The sequence below is a fragment of the Clinocottus analis genome, unplaced genomic scaffold (assembly GCF_023055335.1).
Source record: "Clinocottus analis isolate CAN_PGR_092001 unplaced genomic scaffold, fCliAna1.0.p SCAF_17, whole genome shotgun sequence".
In the NCBI taxonomy this organism is placed as follows: Eukaryota; Metazoa; Chordata; class Actinopteri; order Perciformes; family Cottidae; genus Clinocottus; species Clinocottus analis.
Genome location: NW_027175898.1, coordinates 8,951,098 through 8,964,977, shown reverse-complemented (window position 1 = coordinate 8,964,977; position 13,880 = coordinate 8,951,098). Strand labels below are relative to the sequence as shown.

Sequence of the window (13,880 nt, the reverse complement as noted above, 5' to 3'; positions counted from 1 at the left end):
GGAACAGTGCACTAAGTAGAGGCTGCTGCCGCTACGGTGAGTGACAGGAAGGTTATGGGCGCCTAATGACAGGGTTTTAAAGCTATAGTGGCTGCTAATTGGGGTGATGTGTCCATCCCGTGTCCCCCCAAGACATGTCTCTCTACCAGGGATTAGCCATGATTAAGGTACTGGTCTTCCTAGTGCTTTAAGACCTTTCACAGTATTTATCCGCAATGGTCAGATTACGCCAGTGATGGACAGATAGAGATCGCAGGGGTCGTGATACATCTCGACAGTTAGTTTGAAGGGTATTATAGCCGCCTCCGCTGGTGTGGCTTTGAAAGTTACATATACCACCAGTAGTGATGTGAGATGGTGCGCTATAGGCTGCAGACAGAGAGCCAATGTAATATTTATGAAATCAGCTTGTTATATAAAAGTGCTTCAAAAATAATGCCTCGGGATATTTTTCACATTTCTTGTTAAAAGAAACAGGGAGGCAGCTCTTACACATTTACAGCGTGTAACAATCATTATGTTGTGTTGGCAAACAATTTAGTCTAGCATCACACTAAGCACGCTATAATGGTTCTCCCCAATTAACAAGACACTAATTATGTGTTGCTTCCTCTACAGGTTTATCTGGAACACAATGCTTTATGAGCGGCCTTTTCTTCCTCAAAGAGCTGCCGTATTTCTTGATATACTGTAATGAAAGCAAAGCAGCAAAAGTGACTCTGATTTTAGTGGGTTATGGCGCAAGTTTGCACCCCACAGTCCCCCAACCAGAATTCACAGCACTGATTCACTAAAAATACATTGAACTACTTAAAGGAAAAAACAAAGCATGAATATTAATTGAATGTAGATTCGTATGGGTACTTTTCCACAGGAAAACTGCGAGCACCAACTGTGAGCCTCTTAGGTCATTACAGTATTAAACACTAAAATGGTCACAGAGAACACATTTCCAGTAAAAACACATTCACATTTAAACTATTTCTGTTCGACAGGGTTTGAAATGATCAAAAGTGCTGAGCCTCGTTCTCTTTTCCTTGTTATCCTGTTCCAGAGGAACCTCTCGTGTGTTTTCATTTGTGAAGACGGCTGTGAATTTAAAAAGGAGCAGGATATACTCTACCTTGTTAAAATGAATCGTCATGTATGCTTGACAGACACTTATAATGAGATTAGTGTAGGGACGTATCAAAGAGGAAATGTTGGAAATAAGAGAAGAGCTAATCCGCTCACACTTCTATGACTAGATTCATTCTTTCCGTGGCTTCTCAAAACTTTGCTTTCCTGTTCATTATCTGAATTGTCTTACAGCTCTCATCTTGTAATCCTGAGCTCCTCTATTCACACTGGAACTCAGTTTAAAAAGACCCCATGAGACTGGAATAATGAATGGGAGATTTTCTGTTGACGATATCTGATTCTTATTATTAGCTTCTGTGCGAGCATAAAGCCTGTTACATATTTACATAATCAGTGTCTAATCACAGTGCTATATCCAACCATGGGTGAGAGGTTGTGACACATATCTAACACTTGACTTGAAGCGCTGAATGTATTTACAATAATCCAGAACTTCCCAAATCCAGATGTTAAAAGACACCGTGGAAACTAAAACCGGATGACAGCACCGAGCTTTGCCACACCTGAGTTAGTCTGTGGCTGTGATTTGACACACTCATTACCAAACCTGCTGTTATTGATTTCAAGATAGTTGTTAAACACTCTCCCATGCACACAGCTTAGGCTTTCCATATCCCTGAGTCTCCTCCAATGACCTTTACTGTTAAGATGAAGATAGCTCTCAGCGCACACAGAGGGTTGTGGAGGATTTGCAAAAGAGGACATTTATGAAAATCTTTCTTGAAGCCTGTCTAAGAAATCCTTAAGAGACATGAAGGAAAGGGCAGTGAGTCAGTCTATGGCGAGGAAACACCGAGGCTCTGATATGGAAGGGATGCTGGGGAAAATACCAGTCTATATGTGCATATGTAATGCAAAGTAAAAAGGACGTCACAAGACCATTGAAGTTTCCTCTTTTTCTGTTGCGCCATTGGTCTCTCCAGACATACACTTAGAACATAAATACATTGGAGGGAAACTTACCTTGCATTTCAGCCGCCATATAAAGGTTGATATTGAAATGACCTTCTGCAGACTTTTGTGAAAAGAATTCAATCCTACACTTTCTCTAATAATGACCAGTGCTCATTTGTTTTTGTCGAAATGACTGAATGTTATGAATGAATACAGGAAATAGGCCAAAGGCTATCATGTCTGCTTTGACAATGGTGTGATCACCAGAGTTGGCCCCACAGCTAGGAAAATAAGCATATTTTCAGTCCGGCCCACATGACTATGATTATGTTTACAATGTAGAACAGTGTTTACTTGCTGTGTTTTGTTGTGCAGGAATGACGGTTCCTTACATCTTTTTCATTGTAACGCTTACATCTTTTTTGACTGAATAAAGCTGTGGACAGTTCACCTAATTTTGCTTCAGTTTTAGGTGGTTATTTGTCACCTTGTGTGGTTTGAGGGATTGATCCCCCCCCTTCCCACTACATTGATGAAACTCGTGCTTCCTCTGGGAATTCATCTTGTGCTGATAACTTTCAAGCTATCTTATCTGGTCACTGTTCAAACAAGAGTGAATGCTCAGATTTGCTTCAGGTGTTTGTCACCACATGGGTCCATTTCTTCTTGTTTTTGTTTTCAAGGTTAAAGACTGATTGATGCGGGTGATTTTCGCAATGCTGTTTTTGTACAGCCATGTTGGAATCTTGTGACTCGCTCCCTTGCATTCATCTGTTGAACAAGCAATAGTATTTGTGTAAGTTTTGGTTTTAACAGATCAAATTATAGGATAAATCCTGCTTTTAGGATCATGCCTTTGGAAAAGTCTGTGTGTTTGTGGTGATTGAAAAACAAAAACATATCAGATGATAACGGCAATAAAGTGAGTGTGATCGTGCACAGAGTTCAATGTTTGATAGACACAAATAAACTCCTTCAAACTGTTATTGCGCACTGAATTATTTTAAAACAGGACTGTTTACTGTGATTAATTGAAATAAAAAGGAATAAAAGGAATGTAAGAGAAAAATAAAAGAATCCCTGACTTAAGGGTTACTCTACCTTTTAATTAAAAAAAACTTTAAAGACTTAACACAATGCAGCTTGACTTTTGTCCACGGGGCACAGATTCTCAATTTGTCATGCTGCTTTGAACTGTCACTATTCGACTGGTGGTGCAAAGATCATAAACCAGTAAAACTTCAGAGCACAGGATGCGACTGAGGGTGACTAAATGGGCCAGTTGTACGAAAAAGAAGCAGTTTAGAGGACTTGTTGTCCAACCAGGTTGAAAATAATTGCTTATACCTGATGGAGTGAAAAGCCGGCCGTCAAATATAGAGCGGAGACGTGATATTGTTTAAAAGTGGGGATAATGGCACACATTTAAAGGCAGTCTTTCCTGGGAGACATTCACATTGTTACACTTGGTTGTTTAATTTAAAAGGACCAGAAATTAAAACACATTCAGTCAGATTGTTGATTTTCCAAAGTAACAGAATTGGTCAGGCGCCCCCCCCCCCCCCCTCCCAGAGAAATCTGGTGTGGGAAAGGGGAGGAGGGTTTCGACAAGCAGTTCTGATGGAGTACGCTGGCCCCTTAAGCACAGCAGAGGCCCCTGACTGATCTCTACAGAGTGGCCTGTAGTCAACACTATCTTATCTCTTTAGGGGGCAAGTCTGGGCTGGTCGGCAGGAAAGCAGAGCCGCATGTCTTCAGTCGGAAGCGTCCCATACCGAGAAATCTGCTGACTGCTCGTGTGAGCGTGATGAACACATCCATTTCTCTAACATGCATAGTGTTTTGGCTTCACATCTCACAAGGCCGACTCTAAACTCTATAACTGGCACTCCACCACCAAAAAGCGGACAGGTGTAAACAATGTCCTCATTTTGTATTTTATTGGGAACAATGTGTAGCTTGTGATACCGCGGTACTGAAGATTTTGTTTTTGGATTGACACACATTATGTTTCATAATCTTACAAAAGTAACTTTCCCTACTCCTTCCATTGTTTCCACCAGTGTGTGAGAGAGCAAGACCTGACCTGCAGCCATACAATCCATCAGCATTAGTCCTACACAGTCTCCAGACTAAACACACTCTCATTACAGTGGCTGTGAGCGCCTTGAGGGCTCTTCCTCCGCACAAGTTTATTAACACAAGCAACAATATAATATACAAAAACTGGACTCTTACAGTAAACACTGCTTCAGTGCTGCTGGTATATAATTAAAGGATTTACATGGCCAGAGCTTATGGGGAATGACATGGCAATATGATTACTGTAGAACATACTGTACTGTGTAAGCTGGAGCTGCTCCAGGATGATGTCATCTCCTCGTTTTGTGGGGCAGCGTCTGCACAGCAAAGAGAGACAGAGAGAGAGGGGGGGGAGGGGCGGGAGGCAGGAAACTCTTCACGCTTTCTTACAGAATTCAAACCGTTGTCACCTGTGTAGAGGCCGTTTATGTGTAGCCAGCTAATAAAAAGTATCATTCTCATATCTCTGGTTCCTGTGCAGTAATTGCCTGAGTGACAAAGTATTCGGTTACATTTTGAGTACACACTGATCCCCGTGTCTCACATTGGCCACGCTCAAAGTTTATAGTCTCCCTCAGGGTTTAATGCTTGGTGGAGAGGTGAGCTCCGTGTTTATTGGTGGGGTTGATGAAATTGGTTGTATCATCAGTGGAAGTGGAGCGGAAGCAGTGTTCAGAGAAAGTATCAGCTTAATGTACCTGAAGTATGAAAAGTAAAAGTACTGAATTTGCTGATTCACCCTTTTTTTTAAATTGGGTTGTAGTTACTGGTGGATGAACATGTAAGTATCATTTAATGCCGTCGCTGCTCAAAAAAATGTCTCATTGATAGAACTTTGAATATGGTTCGGTAGTCTGTATCGCTAAATCAAAAAGGATCATATGCATAAAACGGGCAAGTACCTCAAATGTGTGCCTGCGAGTAAACTCACTATGAAGTGACTTGTCACCAGGAAATAGAGAAAACCATTCAGAGAATTCACTCTTGCCAAAGCGAATGTTCAAATTTCTACAAAATTGGACGCAGAAGTTCATGAAGACACCAACAGCTCCGTCGTCTGACTGCATTTGTGTGTCTCTGGAACAAACATTCCAGCACAGTGCTCAAGCATCGGCTGTTTACTTTCACGACAAGATACTCCAGTCTCAAGTATCCGCTAAGCATCAGACCTTGAGAGACAGAGGCCACATCAAGGAGGTCAACAAACAACCTGACACCCTGGAGGAACATTTGCATTGAGTCGAGAATGTAAAGCAACAACGGGGCATAAAATGGCCTCAGAGGCACCAAACACTTAAGTGGCAAAACAACAACCTCCAAACTGTGAGGTCCTTCTCATTGTCAAAGCTCTTCTTATCTCTCTCTCACTCTCAGAGAAAGAGAGTGGGGGAGGGGGCGGGACAGCGAAACAAATTCTGGGCCAGCTGACATAGCTCATTTTAGTATCACCTCACACGTTAAGACTATGAAATGGGTTGCAGTAACTGTCAAAAAAAACGAACAAACTATAAATCTTCAGATTCATAAGCTGATATTAGGTTTCACCTCCAGCTACAGTCTGGATAGAAAGGACTTTAAGTCAGTATGGAAGGTGACAAGGGTGGCTTTACCTTCTCGCACTTGCAAACTGCTAGAACTTGTTACATCAACTCTGCATAGCACTCGATTACCATTAAGTGACTCCACTCCATGGACGTGGAAAAAAAAAACCCAATTCACTGCATAGCAATAAACATGGTAACCTGAGAACACAGGATACTCCAGAATGTGTCCGTCAAGTGAAAAGTTAATTTGCGTTTTCATGTGCAACCAAAACAACCCTCTTTTCCTCACCACCAACCCCCACACCTCTCAACCCATTGTGAAGCCATCAGATAGTGGCTTTCCAGAAGTCCACACCTGTCTCATGGCTATGCAGAGGAGATGGATCCATGCATTTTGAGCATCAGATAGCCTCTAGCCAGGGTTAGTATTGATCTAACGCTTCACTGGCCCTTTGTGAGAGCAGCAGCTGCTTTGGGGGGCTTTTAGATAAGCAATGCAAAGGGAATTGTTTCTCCTGAAACACTCTTTCAATGCTCCTACATGAAAACCACCACTTAATTCAACACTCCATCGCTCTGGAATAAAATGTCCTCTCCCTTGACACCAAAAAGCAGCAAATAAGCATTAAAACATCAGCCTTTGGGGTATTGGGAAGCGCGTGGTATTAGAAATCACACAGTGATAATGCAGCTCTCCGGATTTTCACTGTTTAATCATTTGTAATCTCTAGAGTGAAAATGAAATGAAAACACAACATGTTTCAGTATCCTGCAACTCTCTCTCTCTCGTCCTCACTCTAATCACAGTCACTGAATGAGGCGGTCGGGGTGGCGTGGGAGGAGGAGGGGGTGTGTATTACTGCCGCATCTGTGTGAGGCAGCCATGGCGATGAGACCCTCCCTAAGATGACTCATAGGCTGCATGGCCTGACACCAGCACCTCATTCACAGCCAATAATGAGCCATGCTAATGAGCAGGACAGCCACCCTGCATGCTCATCATTACGCCGTCTTGTGATTCATGTCCGGCATGAAACTCTCGTAGAAAGAGATACGGCTGGGTGGAGTGGGCTAGAGTGAGGTATGGGCAAGGTGCAAACTGCAAAAAAAAAAAAGGTAAAACAATATAATTGATCAATATTCAATGAATATTCATTGAATAAATCTGAAGACTAGTGTTATTTCACTCCCTTACATCATGGTGGAACTGGAGTATCTGATTTATCTGGACAATTTCCTAGAATTCCACACCGATATGCGGTCAATAACTGCTTGCAGATTATTCATACATATGATACCAGGATATCAGTTCATTGGAATAACCTCCTCTCCCCTAGTCTGCGCTGATCAGAAGATCAAATACCACTCCAATGAATCCATCAAGAAAAAAAGCAGGCTGACAGTAAAACATGCATGTGCATGCGCCGGCCTCCTGAGACGGCTGCTCAGACATATATATCTGATAAGGCTTAATCAGCACAGGGTGGTCATGATAAAGCATTTCAGCCCTATCTCTGAGAGAGAGAGAGAGAGAGAGGGAGAGAGAGAGAGAGAGAGAGAGAGAGAGAGAGAGAGAGAGAGAGAGAGAGAGAGAGAGAGAGAGAGAGAGAGGGAGGGAGGGGAGGTTGCCTCTCTGCTCTGAGGTTGGGAAGGCTAGAGCTCTTCTATCTCTCAGTGTTTCTCTCCCTCAAACTACCTCCGTCTCCTCAGCCTTGACTTCTTTCCCCCTGCAAGCCTCTTTTTCTCTTTCCTTCTCCCTGCCTTCCTCTCTCTGCCTTTCGAGCAGCTTCTCCCTGTATCAGCAGAGACACTTCTTAAGCCCCAGCTGGGGAAAATACGGTGGCTTGGTGGGGGGAGGGTTTCAAAAGGGTAAGTGATTGCCCTCTAGGGGACGAAGCAGAGAGAAAAAAGCAGGATGCCTTATCGCCCCAGCCTCCAATAACACTGCTGGCTACCACCCAGAGCCGCGGGGAGGATGGTGGAGGGGGTGCCGGAGACGCCAGCTAGATGCTACACTGCCTCTTGACACAGCAAACTCAGCAGGGAGTCTTTCCTCCATGCCTGACTGTATGGGCTCAAGTAAAGGCTGCACAGACAAATGTTGCCATCTGAAAGAGTGTTATTGCTTTGTTTGCATGCTTTATACAGTGCAATATGAGCATTAATCAAAATGGGTTTTTAAAAAAAAATGATAACATGTGTTTCTACTTTAAGATTCTGGTTTATATTTATTTAGTACATAGGGAACTGTTATTAAAATGATCCAGAGCATTATGTGTGTGTACATGCAGGTGTTTCCTTGGAGCAAACATTCAGTGATGTCACTGGGATGCTGCAAATGTGTTTTGGTTGCTCACACACAACAAGCAGCATCTATAAAGCAGACTGCACTACTGACCTATTTCCTTCACTCAAACGCAGACAGTGAAGAGACCGCGCCAGAAAAAGAAGGAAAAAACACGTCGCCATTCAGAGAGCTATCTCTGAAATATACGAGGTTATACTAAAGTGAATGATATCACCATCTTCCTCTAAAGCCACTACCAGCTGCTAAAATGCATCCTTCTACGGCAGACAGCAGTCAGACAGGCGCACCGACGCATCCACGCGCCTGTAACAGTGTCCAAGCGCCACCTTCAGTATCCAACCTGAGGGAGGGGGAAACACAAATAATCACATAGCCTACATCTTCTCCTCCAGACACATCTGCACAGACTGTCTGCCAGTCTGGAGAATGAGCCCTGCTCCTACGTGTTTTCTTCCTTGGTGTTTGAAATAAGGGAATAGACCATAGTCTTATGTGCGCTTTGGTGCGTGATGCGCGTCTCAGGAGCGCATGGCGCTAACTGTGTGTTTAATATGCCTGTCTCGCCCGGCGTGTTGCCCCAGACACTGTGTTCCACAAATCCCCACCTCCACTCCAATGAGAGCTCGGGAGGAAAGGAGGGAGGGGGGGGAAAAGGGTTAAGGGGAGTCTTGGATGGAGTCTGTTGGGCGGAGTGGAAGAGCGCGGATTGGATGGCTGCCTGTGACGCAGGGGACGTGAAAAAGCTGATAACTAGTTAAGAAGGCAGTTTGTAACTCTGGAAAAAGAGTGCAGAGCTTGAGACTATACATCACGCAGTGGACGTGGACGATCCGGCGCGAACACAGAGCTCAGCCTTCTTGGCAGAGTGCGGAGGGCTGATAGACACTGCGGCGTCCGGACACGGAGTGACTGGAAACAGGGGACAATGGTGCAGCACACAGACAACAGCGAGACGGACGGGAGCATGTCCAGGGAGGCTACCGACTCGGAGGAGAGTGAATTTATGGCATGCAGCCCCGTGCCGATCAACCCGGACTGGTGCAAGACAGCCACCGGTCACATCAAGAGACCGATGAATGCGTTTATGGTCTGGTCCAAGATCGAGAGGAGAAAGATCATGGAGCAGTCGCCGGACATGCACAACGCGGAGATTTCCAAGCGCCTGGGAAAGAGGTGGAAGATGCTCAAGGACAGCGAGAAGATCCCGTTCATCCGAGAAGCCGAGAGGCTGCGGCTAAAACACATGGCTGACTACCCCGACTACAAGTACAGACCCAAGAAAAAACCAAAGCTCGACAGTTCAAAATCATCAGCACCGTCTCCGGAGAAGTGCGGTAAAATTGCAAAGACTCCCAGCAAGAAGTGTTCAAAGATAAAGACGAAGAGCGGCTCCAAGTCCTCTCACGGCTACGAGGACTGTGTGTTTCCCAGCTTAAAAGTTACAAAGATTGTAAAAAGTGAGCTCACCGATGACGACGATGACGACGAGTACGAAGAGGACTACCGGATGGGGATTAAGGCGAGGGACGAGGAGCGCCTTAGGCCGTACAATGTAGCCAAAGTTCCCGCGAGCCCAACTTTGAGTTCCTCGGCCGAGTCCGAGGGGACGAGCATGTACGAAGAAGTGCGGAACAACAACAGCAGACTGTTTTACAATATCAAAAACATTACCAAGCAGAGCACATTGCACGCTGCTTCTGTCTCACCAGCATCCTCCAGGTCGGTCTCCACATCCTCCTCCTCCTCCAGCAGCTCCTCTTCCGGCGAGGAAGCGGACGATTTGCTGTTTGACTTTAGTTTGAATTTCGCCCCCAGCGCCCCAGGCTCGGAGCTGGGCAACCCCAATTCAGGAAACCTCTCCCTGTCTCTTGTGGATAAGGACCTGGACTCTTTCAGTGAGGGCAGCCTGGGCTCTCACTTTGAATTCCCAGACTATTGCACGCCAGAACTCAGTGAGATGATTGCCGGGGACTGGCTGGAGGCGAACTTTTCCGACCTGGTGTTCACATACTGAATTGAGAAAAAAAAGTTCCTCGAGTAATAACAGAGAAGGAAGAAAGTAAATTATATATGTGTCCTGGTCAAGTTGTCCCTAGCCCTGCCTCCTGTGGGTTTTCTGAAGGGTCGGTGGAGGACCAGGAGGCGAGGTGAGGTTTGAGGAATGAGATGCTTATGAAGCTGGTAGCAAAAAAAAAAAAAAAGAGCAAAGTCTGCAGACGGTTTTTTTCTGGCAGCATGACAGGGTTTTATGGATTTTTTCCCCCGTAGGTCTGCATTTACTGTTCAGCTTAAACAGACCAGAAAGGGAAAAATACGTGAACTTCTATGCATCTTATCCTCTTAAAAACAAAATAACTGCAGGGAGCTAAAAAACGGACTGTGGACAGACTCAAAGCAAATCTGTGAACTGACAATTGTTCAGGATGTTACTTTACAACGGTTTATGTCATTTCTAAATGCCGCAAATGTTTGTTTGTTTTTTTGTAACTGATTCAGTTTACCTCCTGGTTTGGTAAATTAAGCAGCCTAAACCTCTGCAGAATACAGGTGTGGAGGAAACATTTTGATACATAACAGACCTCATCTTTTTAAAAGAAAAGTAAGATATTTTCAGGCATATTTTTGTACAGTTAAAAGGGAATGTTCTTACTGTGCTTTCAGTGAGTTTCAGGCACTTCTTCCCTTTATCATTTGTTTTTAGCATGCAAGGGAGTCCTGGTTTTAAGGATTAAGTTAAATTAAAACTTGCATCAAAAATGCCTTGTGATTTCAAACTAGGTTTTGTACAGTTGTAGAGCAGATTTGTTGAGTATTTGTAGACGATACAATGGCATCATGGGGAACACATACCTCAGAGCTGGAACTAGTTTCAAGATTGTATATGTACTGTAATATAGTAAAGTTAGGAGTTTATGTATATCATACTCGTGATATGTGGATGGGTCCCAATCGCAGGTGTGAAACTGGATTTTGGTATTTTTTATGGCACATACTGTTTTTTCCCCCTTCTCATTTTTTGTGCAATATATACTCTTAAGATACAGACCATCAACAATTGTAGCAAGTGATGGAAAAACAGACTTGTGCACTGTCAACATCATTTCATGTTATGATGCTGAAGCCTGTCCAGGCAGAAAAATAAACAAATCAGCTGGAACTGATACAAAACTATATAATATGGCCTCATGGTGTGATGCATACTATATAAACAGATTATTGATATCACAATTTGAATGTAATTTGACACGTAATGGGCAAATCTGACACAAAACAGAATCTGACTGAAAATTGGGGGGAAAAGAGTTCTGCAGAAGGGAATAGTCTGATACAGTGGTGGTCTGGCATTAGTTTAACAAGCAAGCAAAAAAGAACATTCCATAGTCCTGTTTCATGTAATGAAACTTTATTTTAAACTGAAGACTGCCTTCTTTTTTTAAAACATTAACCATAAACCTGTATTTTTTATTTCTTGCACTTAAAAAAAAGCAGATATTGTTTATTTTTATGTGGGTTCTACATATGAAGTCTGTTTGATAAAAAGGTTTTGGAATATGACCTAATTATATGCCAAGACATTTTGTTGGGAGTTCTAGGCAGTAGTTACTTCACATTCCAAGTGTGAATCTGTCTTTGACTCATCTTTTAATAAATAAGTACCTACCACCATCGACTGTCCTTTCAGTTTGTGAATATATGTACACAAATGTGTTATTTGTTGCGTTTGCAAAGGATGTGATGACAGAGTGATGCCTATTTTGTATGTAGGCGGATCCTCTGAAATGGATGGGCTCAAACTAACATGTGATTTCACATTTAATAAAAAGGAAAAAAAGGAAACTTTTAATCTGCAGTGTTGAGGTGTTTTACTGTCCCTGTTTGTGTTGAACTTTCTTTCACTATACGCCTCCTTTCGAAACAGACACTGCGGCTTTAAGAACTTGAATCGCCCGCTTGCCTGCCCTGAGCGCTGTGATTGGTGGGCTTGGTGGTCCCCATGGAGACGGAGCTGGAAACAGGAGCCGCTCCACGCAGTGTGTGGGAGCTCTCAGTCTGTCTGGCTTTCATTCAGAAAAGTAGCGCTCTGCCCGGAGAGCTGCGCGAACACGGGGCTGTAAAAAAAAAAAAAAAAGCCAAAATGTTAAACATGTTCACCCGGGGATAAACAATACCTTTTTCTCCAGAACGGATCTGTTCAATCTCTAGACATGTGCAGGGAAACACAACGCATATGTGAAGATTTGTCCACTAATCAGTCAGAAGGTACGTGTGTACTGGGAACAGGGGCAGTAGGTCAAAGTCAATAGTAGTGTCCCTTAAAAATAATTATTCCAGTGGTTGGCGGTTGCAGTCCTGGAGTACCACAGCTCTTCTCTCTTACCGCTCAAGGCTTCGTTTCCACCTGGGATTTTGGTCAAATAGTCGTAAATAGCCGTGAGGACACAACATGAATAAGGATGCGGTTCCCGATGACGAAGATGATTGCTTTATGACTCACGGTACTAAATGTAAGTACTCTTATATGAAAGTTGTTCATTAAAAAGGATGAACAACAGCACAACACTTCCCAGCCACATATGATGTCATGTAAAAATACAATTAGCATAACAAACCATTCATTTAAAGTGATAACATCTTCACAGCGTTGCCTGCTGGCTGCCTCCAGAGGACCACAGGCACAGCCTTTTGTCTCCTCTGAGGTCTAGTTAGATAGACTCACCTTTAACAAATCACATATAAAGAACCAGAGGCCTCGGCCACTGAGAGATTTGTGTTCATTACAGCAATAGAATCTAATGATGAATATTTGCCATGCATGGCTGCACAAGTACTACTACCCCCACCCCCCATTAAATCAGTTTGCAAATCTGTAATAAAACATTTATCTAGCTATTACTTTACCTGACCTATTGGTCAAAGTTGCTAATGGGTTCCAGCGCTATTCCCAATAGAATCTCAACATTGATTTTGTGTTCCTCTGAAATATCTGCTCAGGGCTAATGCCACCGGTACATGTTGAAATGAAATTAGTGACCCGTTGAAATTTCCTTTTATTTCCTCCTTAAATAAATAAATGGAAATCTAGAATGCTCCGAGACGCTGAGTGAGATACCGTGCTCCCAGGAATCCAGCGTGGGGGATATTGTGGCGACAAAAGAAAGTAATTTCCAATCCCTTGAGCGTTTAAATCATTCATCTAACCCGGGATGTCACCGTCAAACGCTGTACGTGACACCTATACAAAGACCCCTGCCACTGAACTGAATCCTGGAGGTTGATCTCTCGGTTTGCAAGTTGCTCAAATTGGACTTTTAAAATATGTCAATGCTGTCTCAGCGCTCGTAGATAAAATTCCTCTGTGGCTGGTCTCCGTCTAAGTCTACTGATGTTAAATCCAGTCATAATAAAACCGGTTCTGTCTCTTTTTTTTCTTCACCGCGCTGACTCTCATCCAGTGAGCTCAGTTGCATTACATCATTGCTTCGCTTGTGCTGCTGCGCAGTAAGATTCCATGTTGTGTCATCGTTGATCCACGTGTGTTCCTCTTCTCCCAGTGGGAGGCTGTCTAATATTGCTATGGGAATACTGATTTGTGCTCTCCAATGCTGGAGGTTTCCTAACAACAATAACAGCGCCGCTTGCCTAAATTTAAACCTGTTTACTGTCTGTTAATTGACGAGTGGGCCAGATTTATGGTCTCTGCTCCAGATCTTCTGTCTGAGATCAGGATGGTGTTGACACCCCTTCTGTCTGAGCAAGCCCCTCTCCTGCCCTGTTACACAAGCGTGGCCTGCTGTTCGACACGGCCAGTGCTTCACAGATCCTTCAAGTGACGGAGTTTTTAAATGACACACAGCAGTTGCTCCCCTCTGAGTCCTATGATCCGAACAGGTAAAAAGCTATTTGCACCATAC

The 13,880-nt window shown here is 43.6% G+C and overlaps 1 protein-coding gene across 1 annotated transcript; it reads left to right on the top strand.

The window, feature by feature from the left end:
* Positions 1 to 8,763: 8,763 nt before the first annotated feature.
* sox11a (SRY-box transcription factor 11a) lies at positions 8,764 to 11,790 on the top strand. The gene has a single exon (XM_068580793.1). The coding sequence runs from the start codon at positions 8,894 to 8,896 to the stop codon at positions 9,980 to 9,982; it is 1,089 nt and encodes a 362-aa protein (XP_068436894.1). The 5' UTR covers positions 8,764 to 8,893; the 3' UTR covers positions 9,983 to 11,790.
* The last annotated feature ends 2,090 nt before the right edge of the window (positions 11,791 to 13,880 follow it).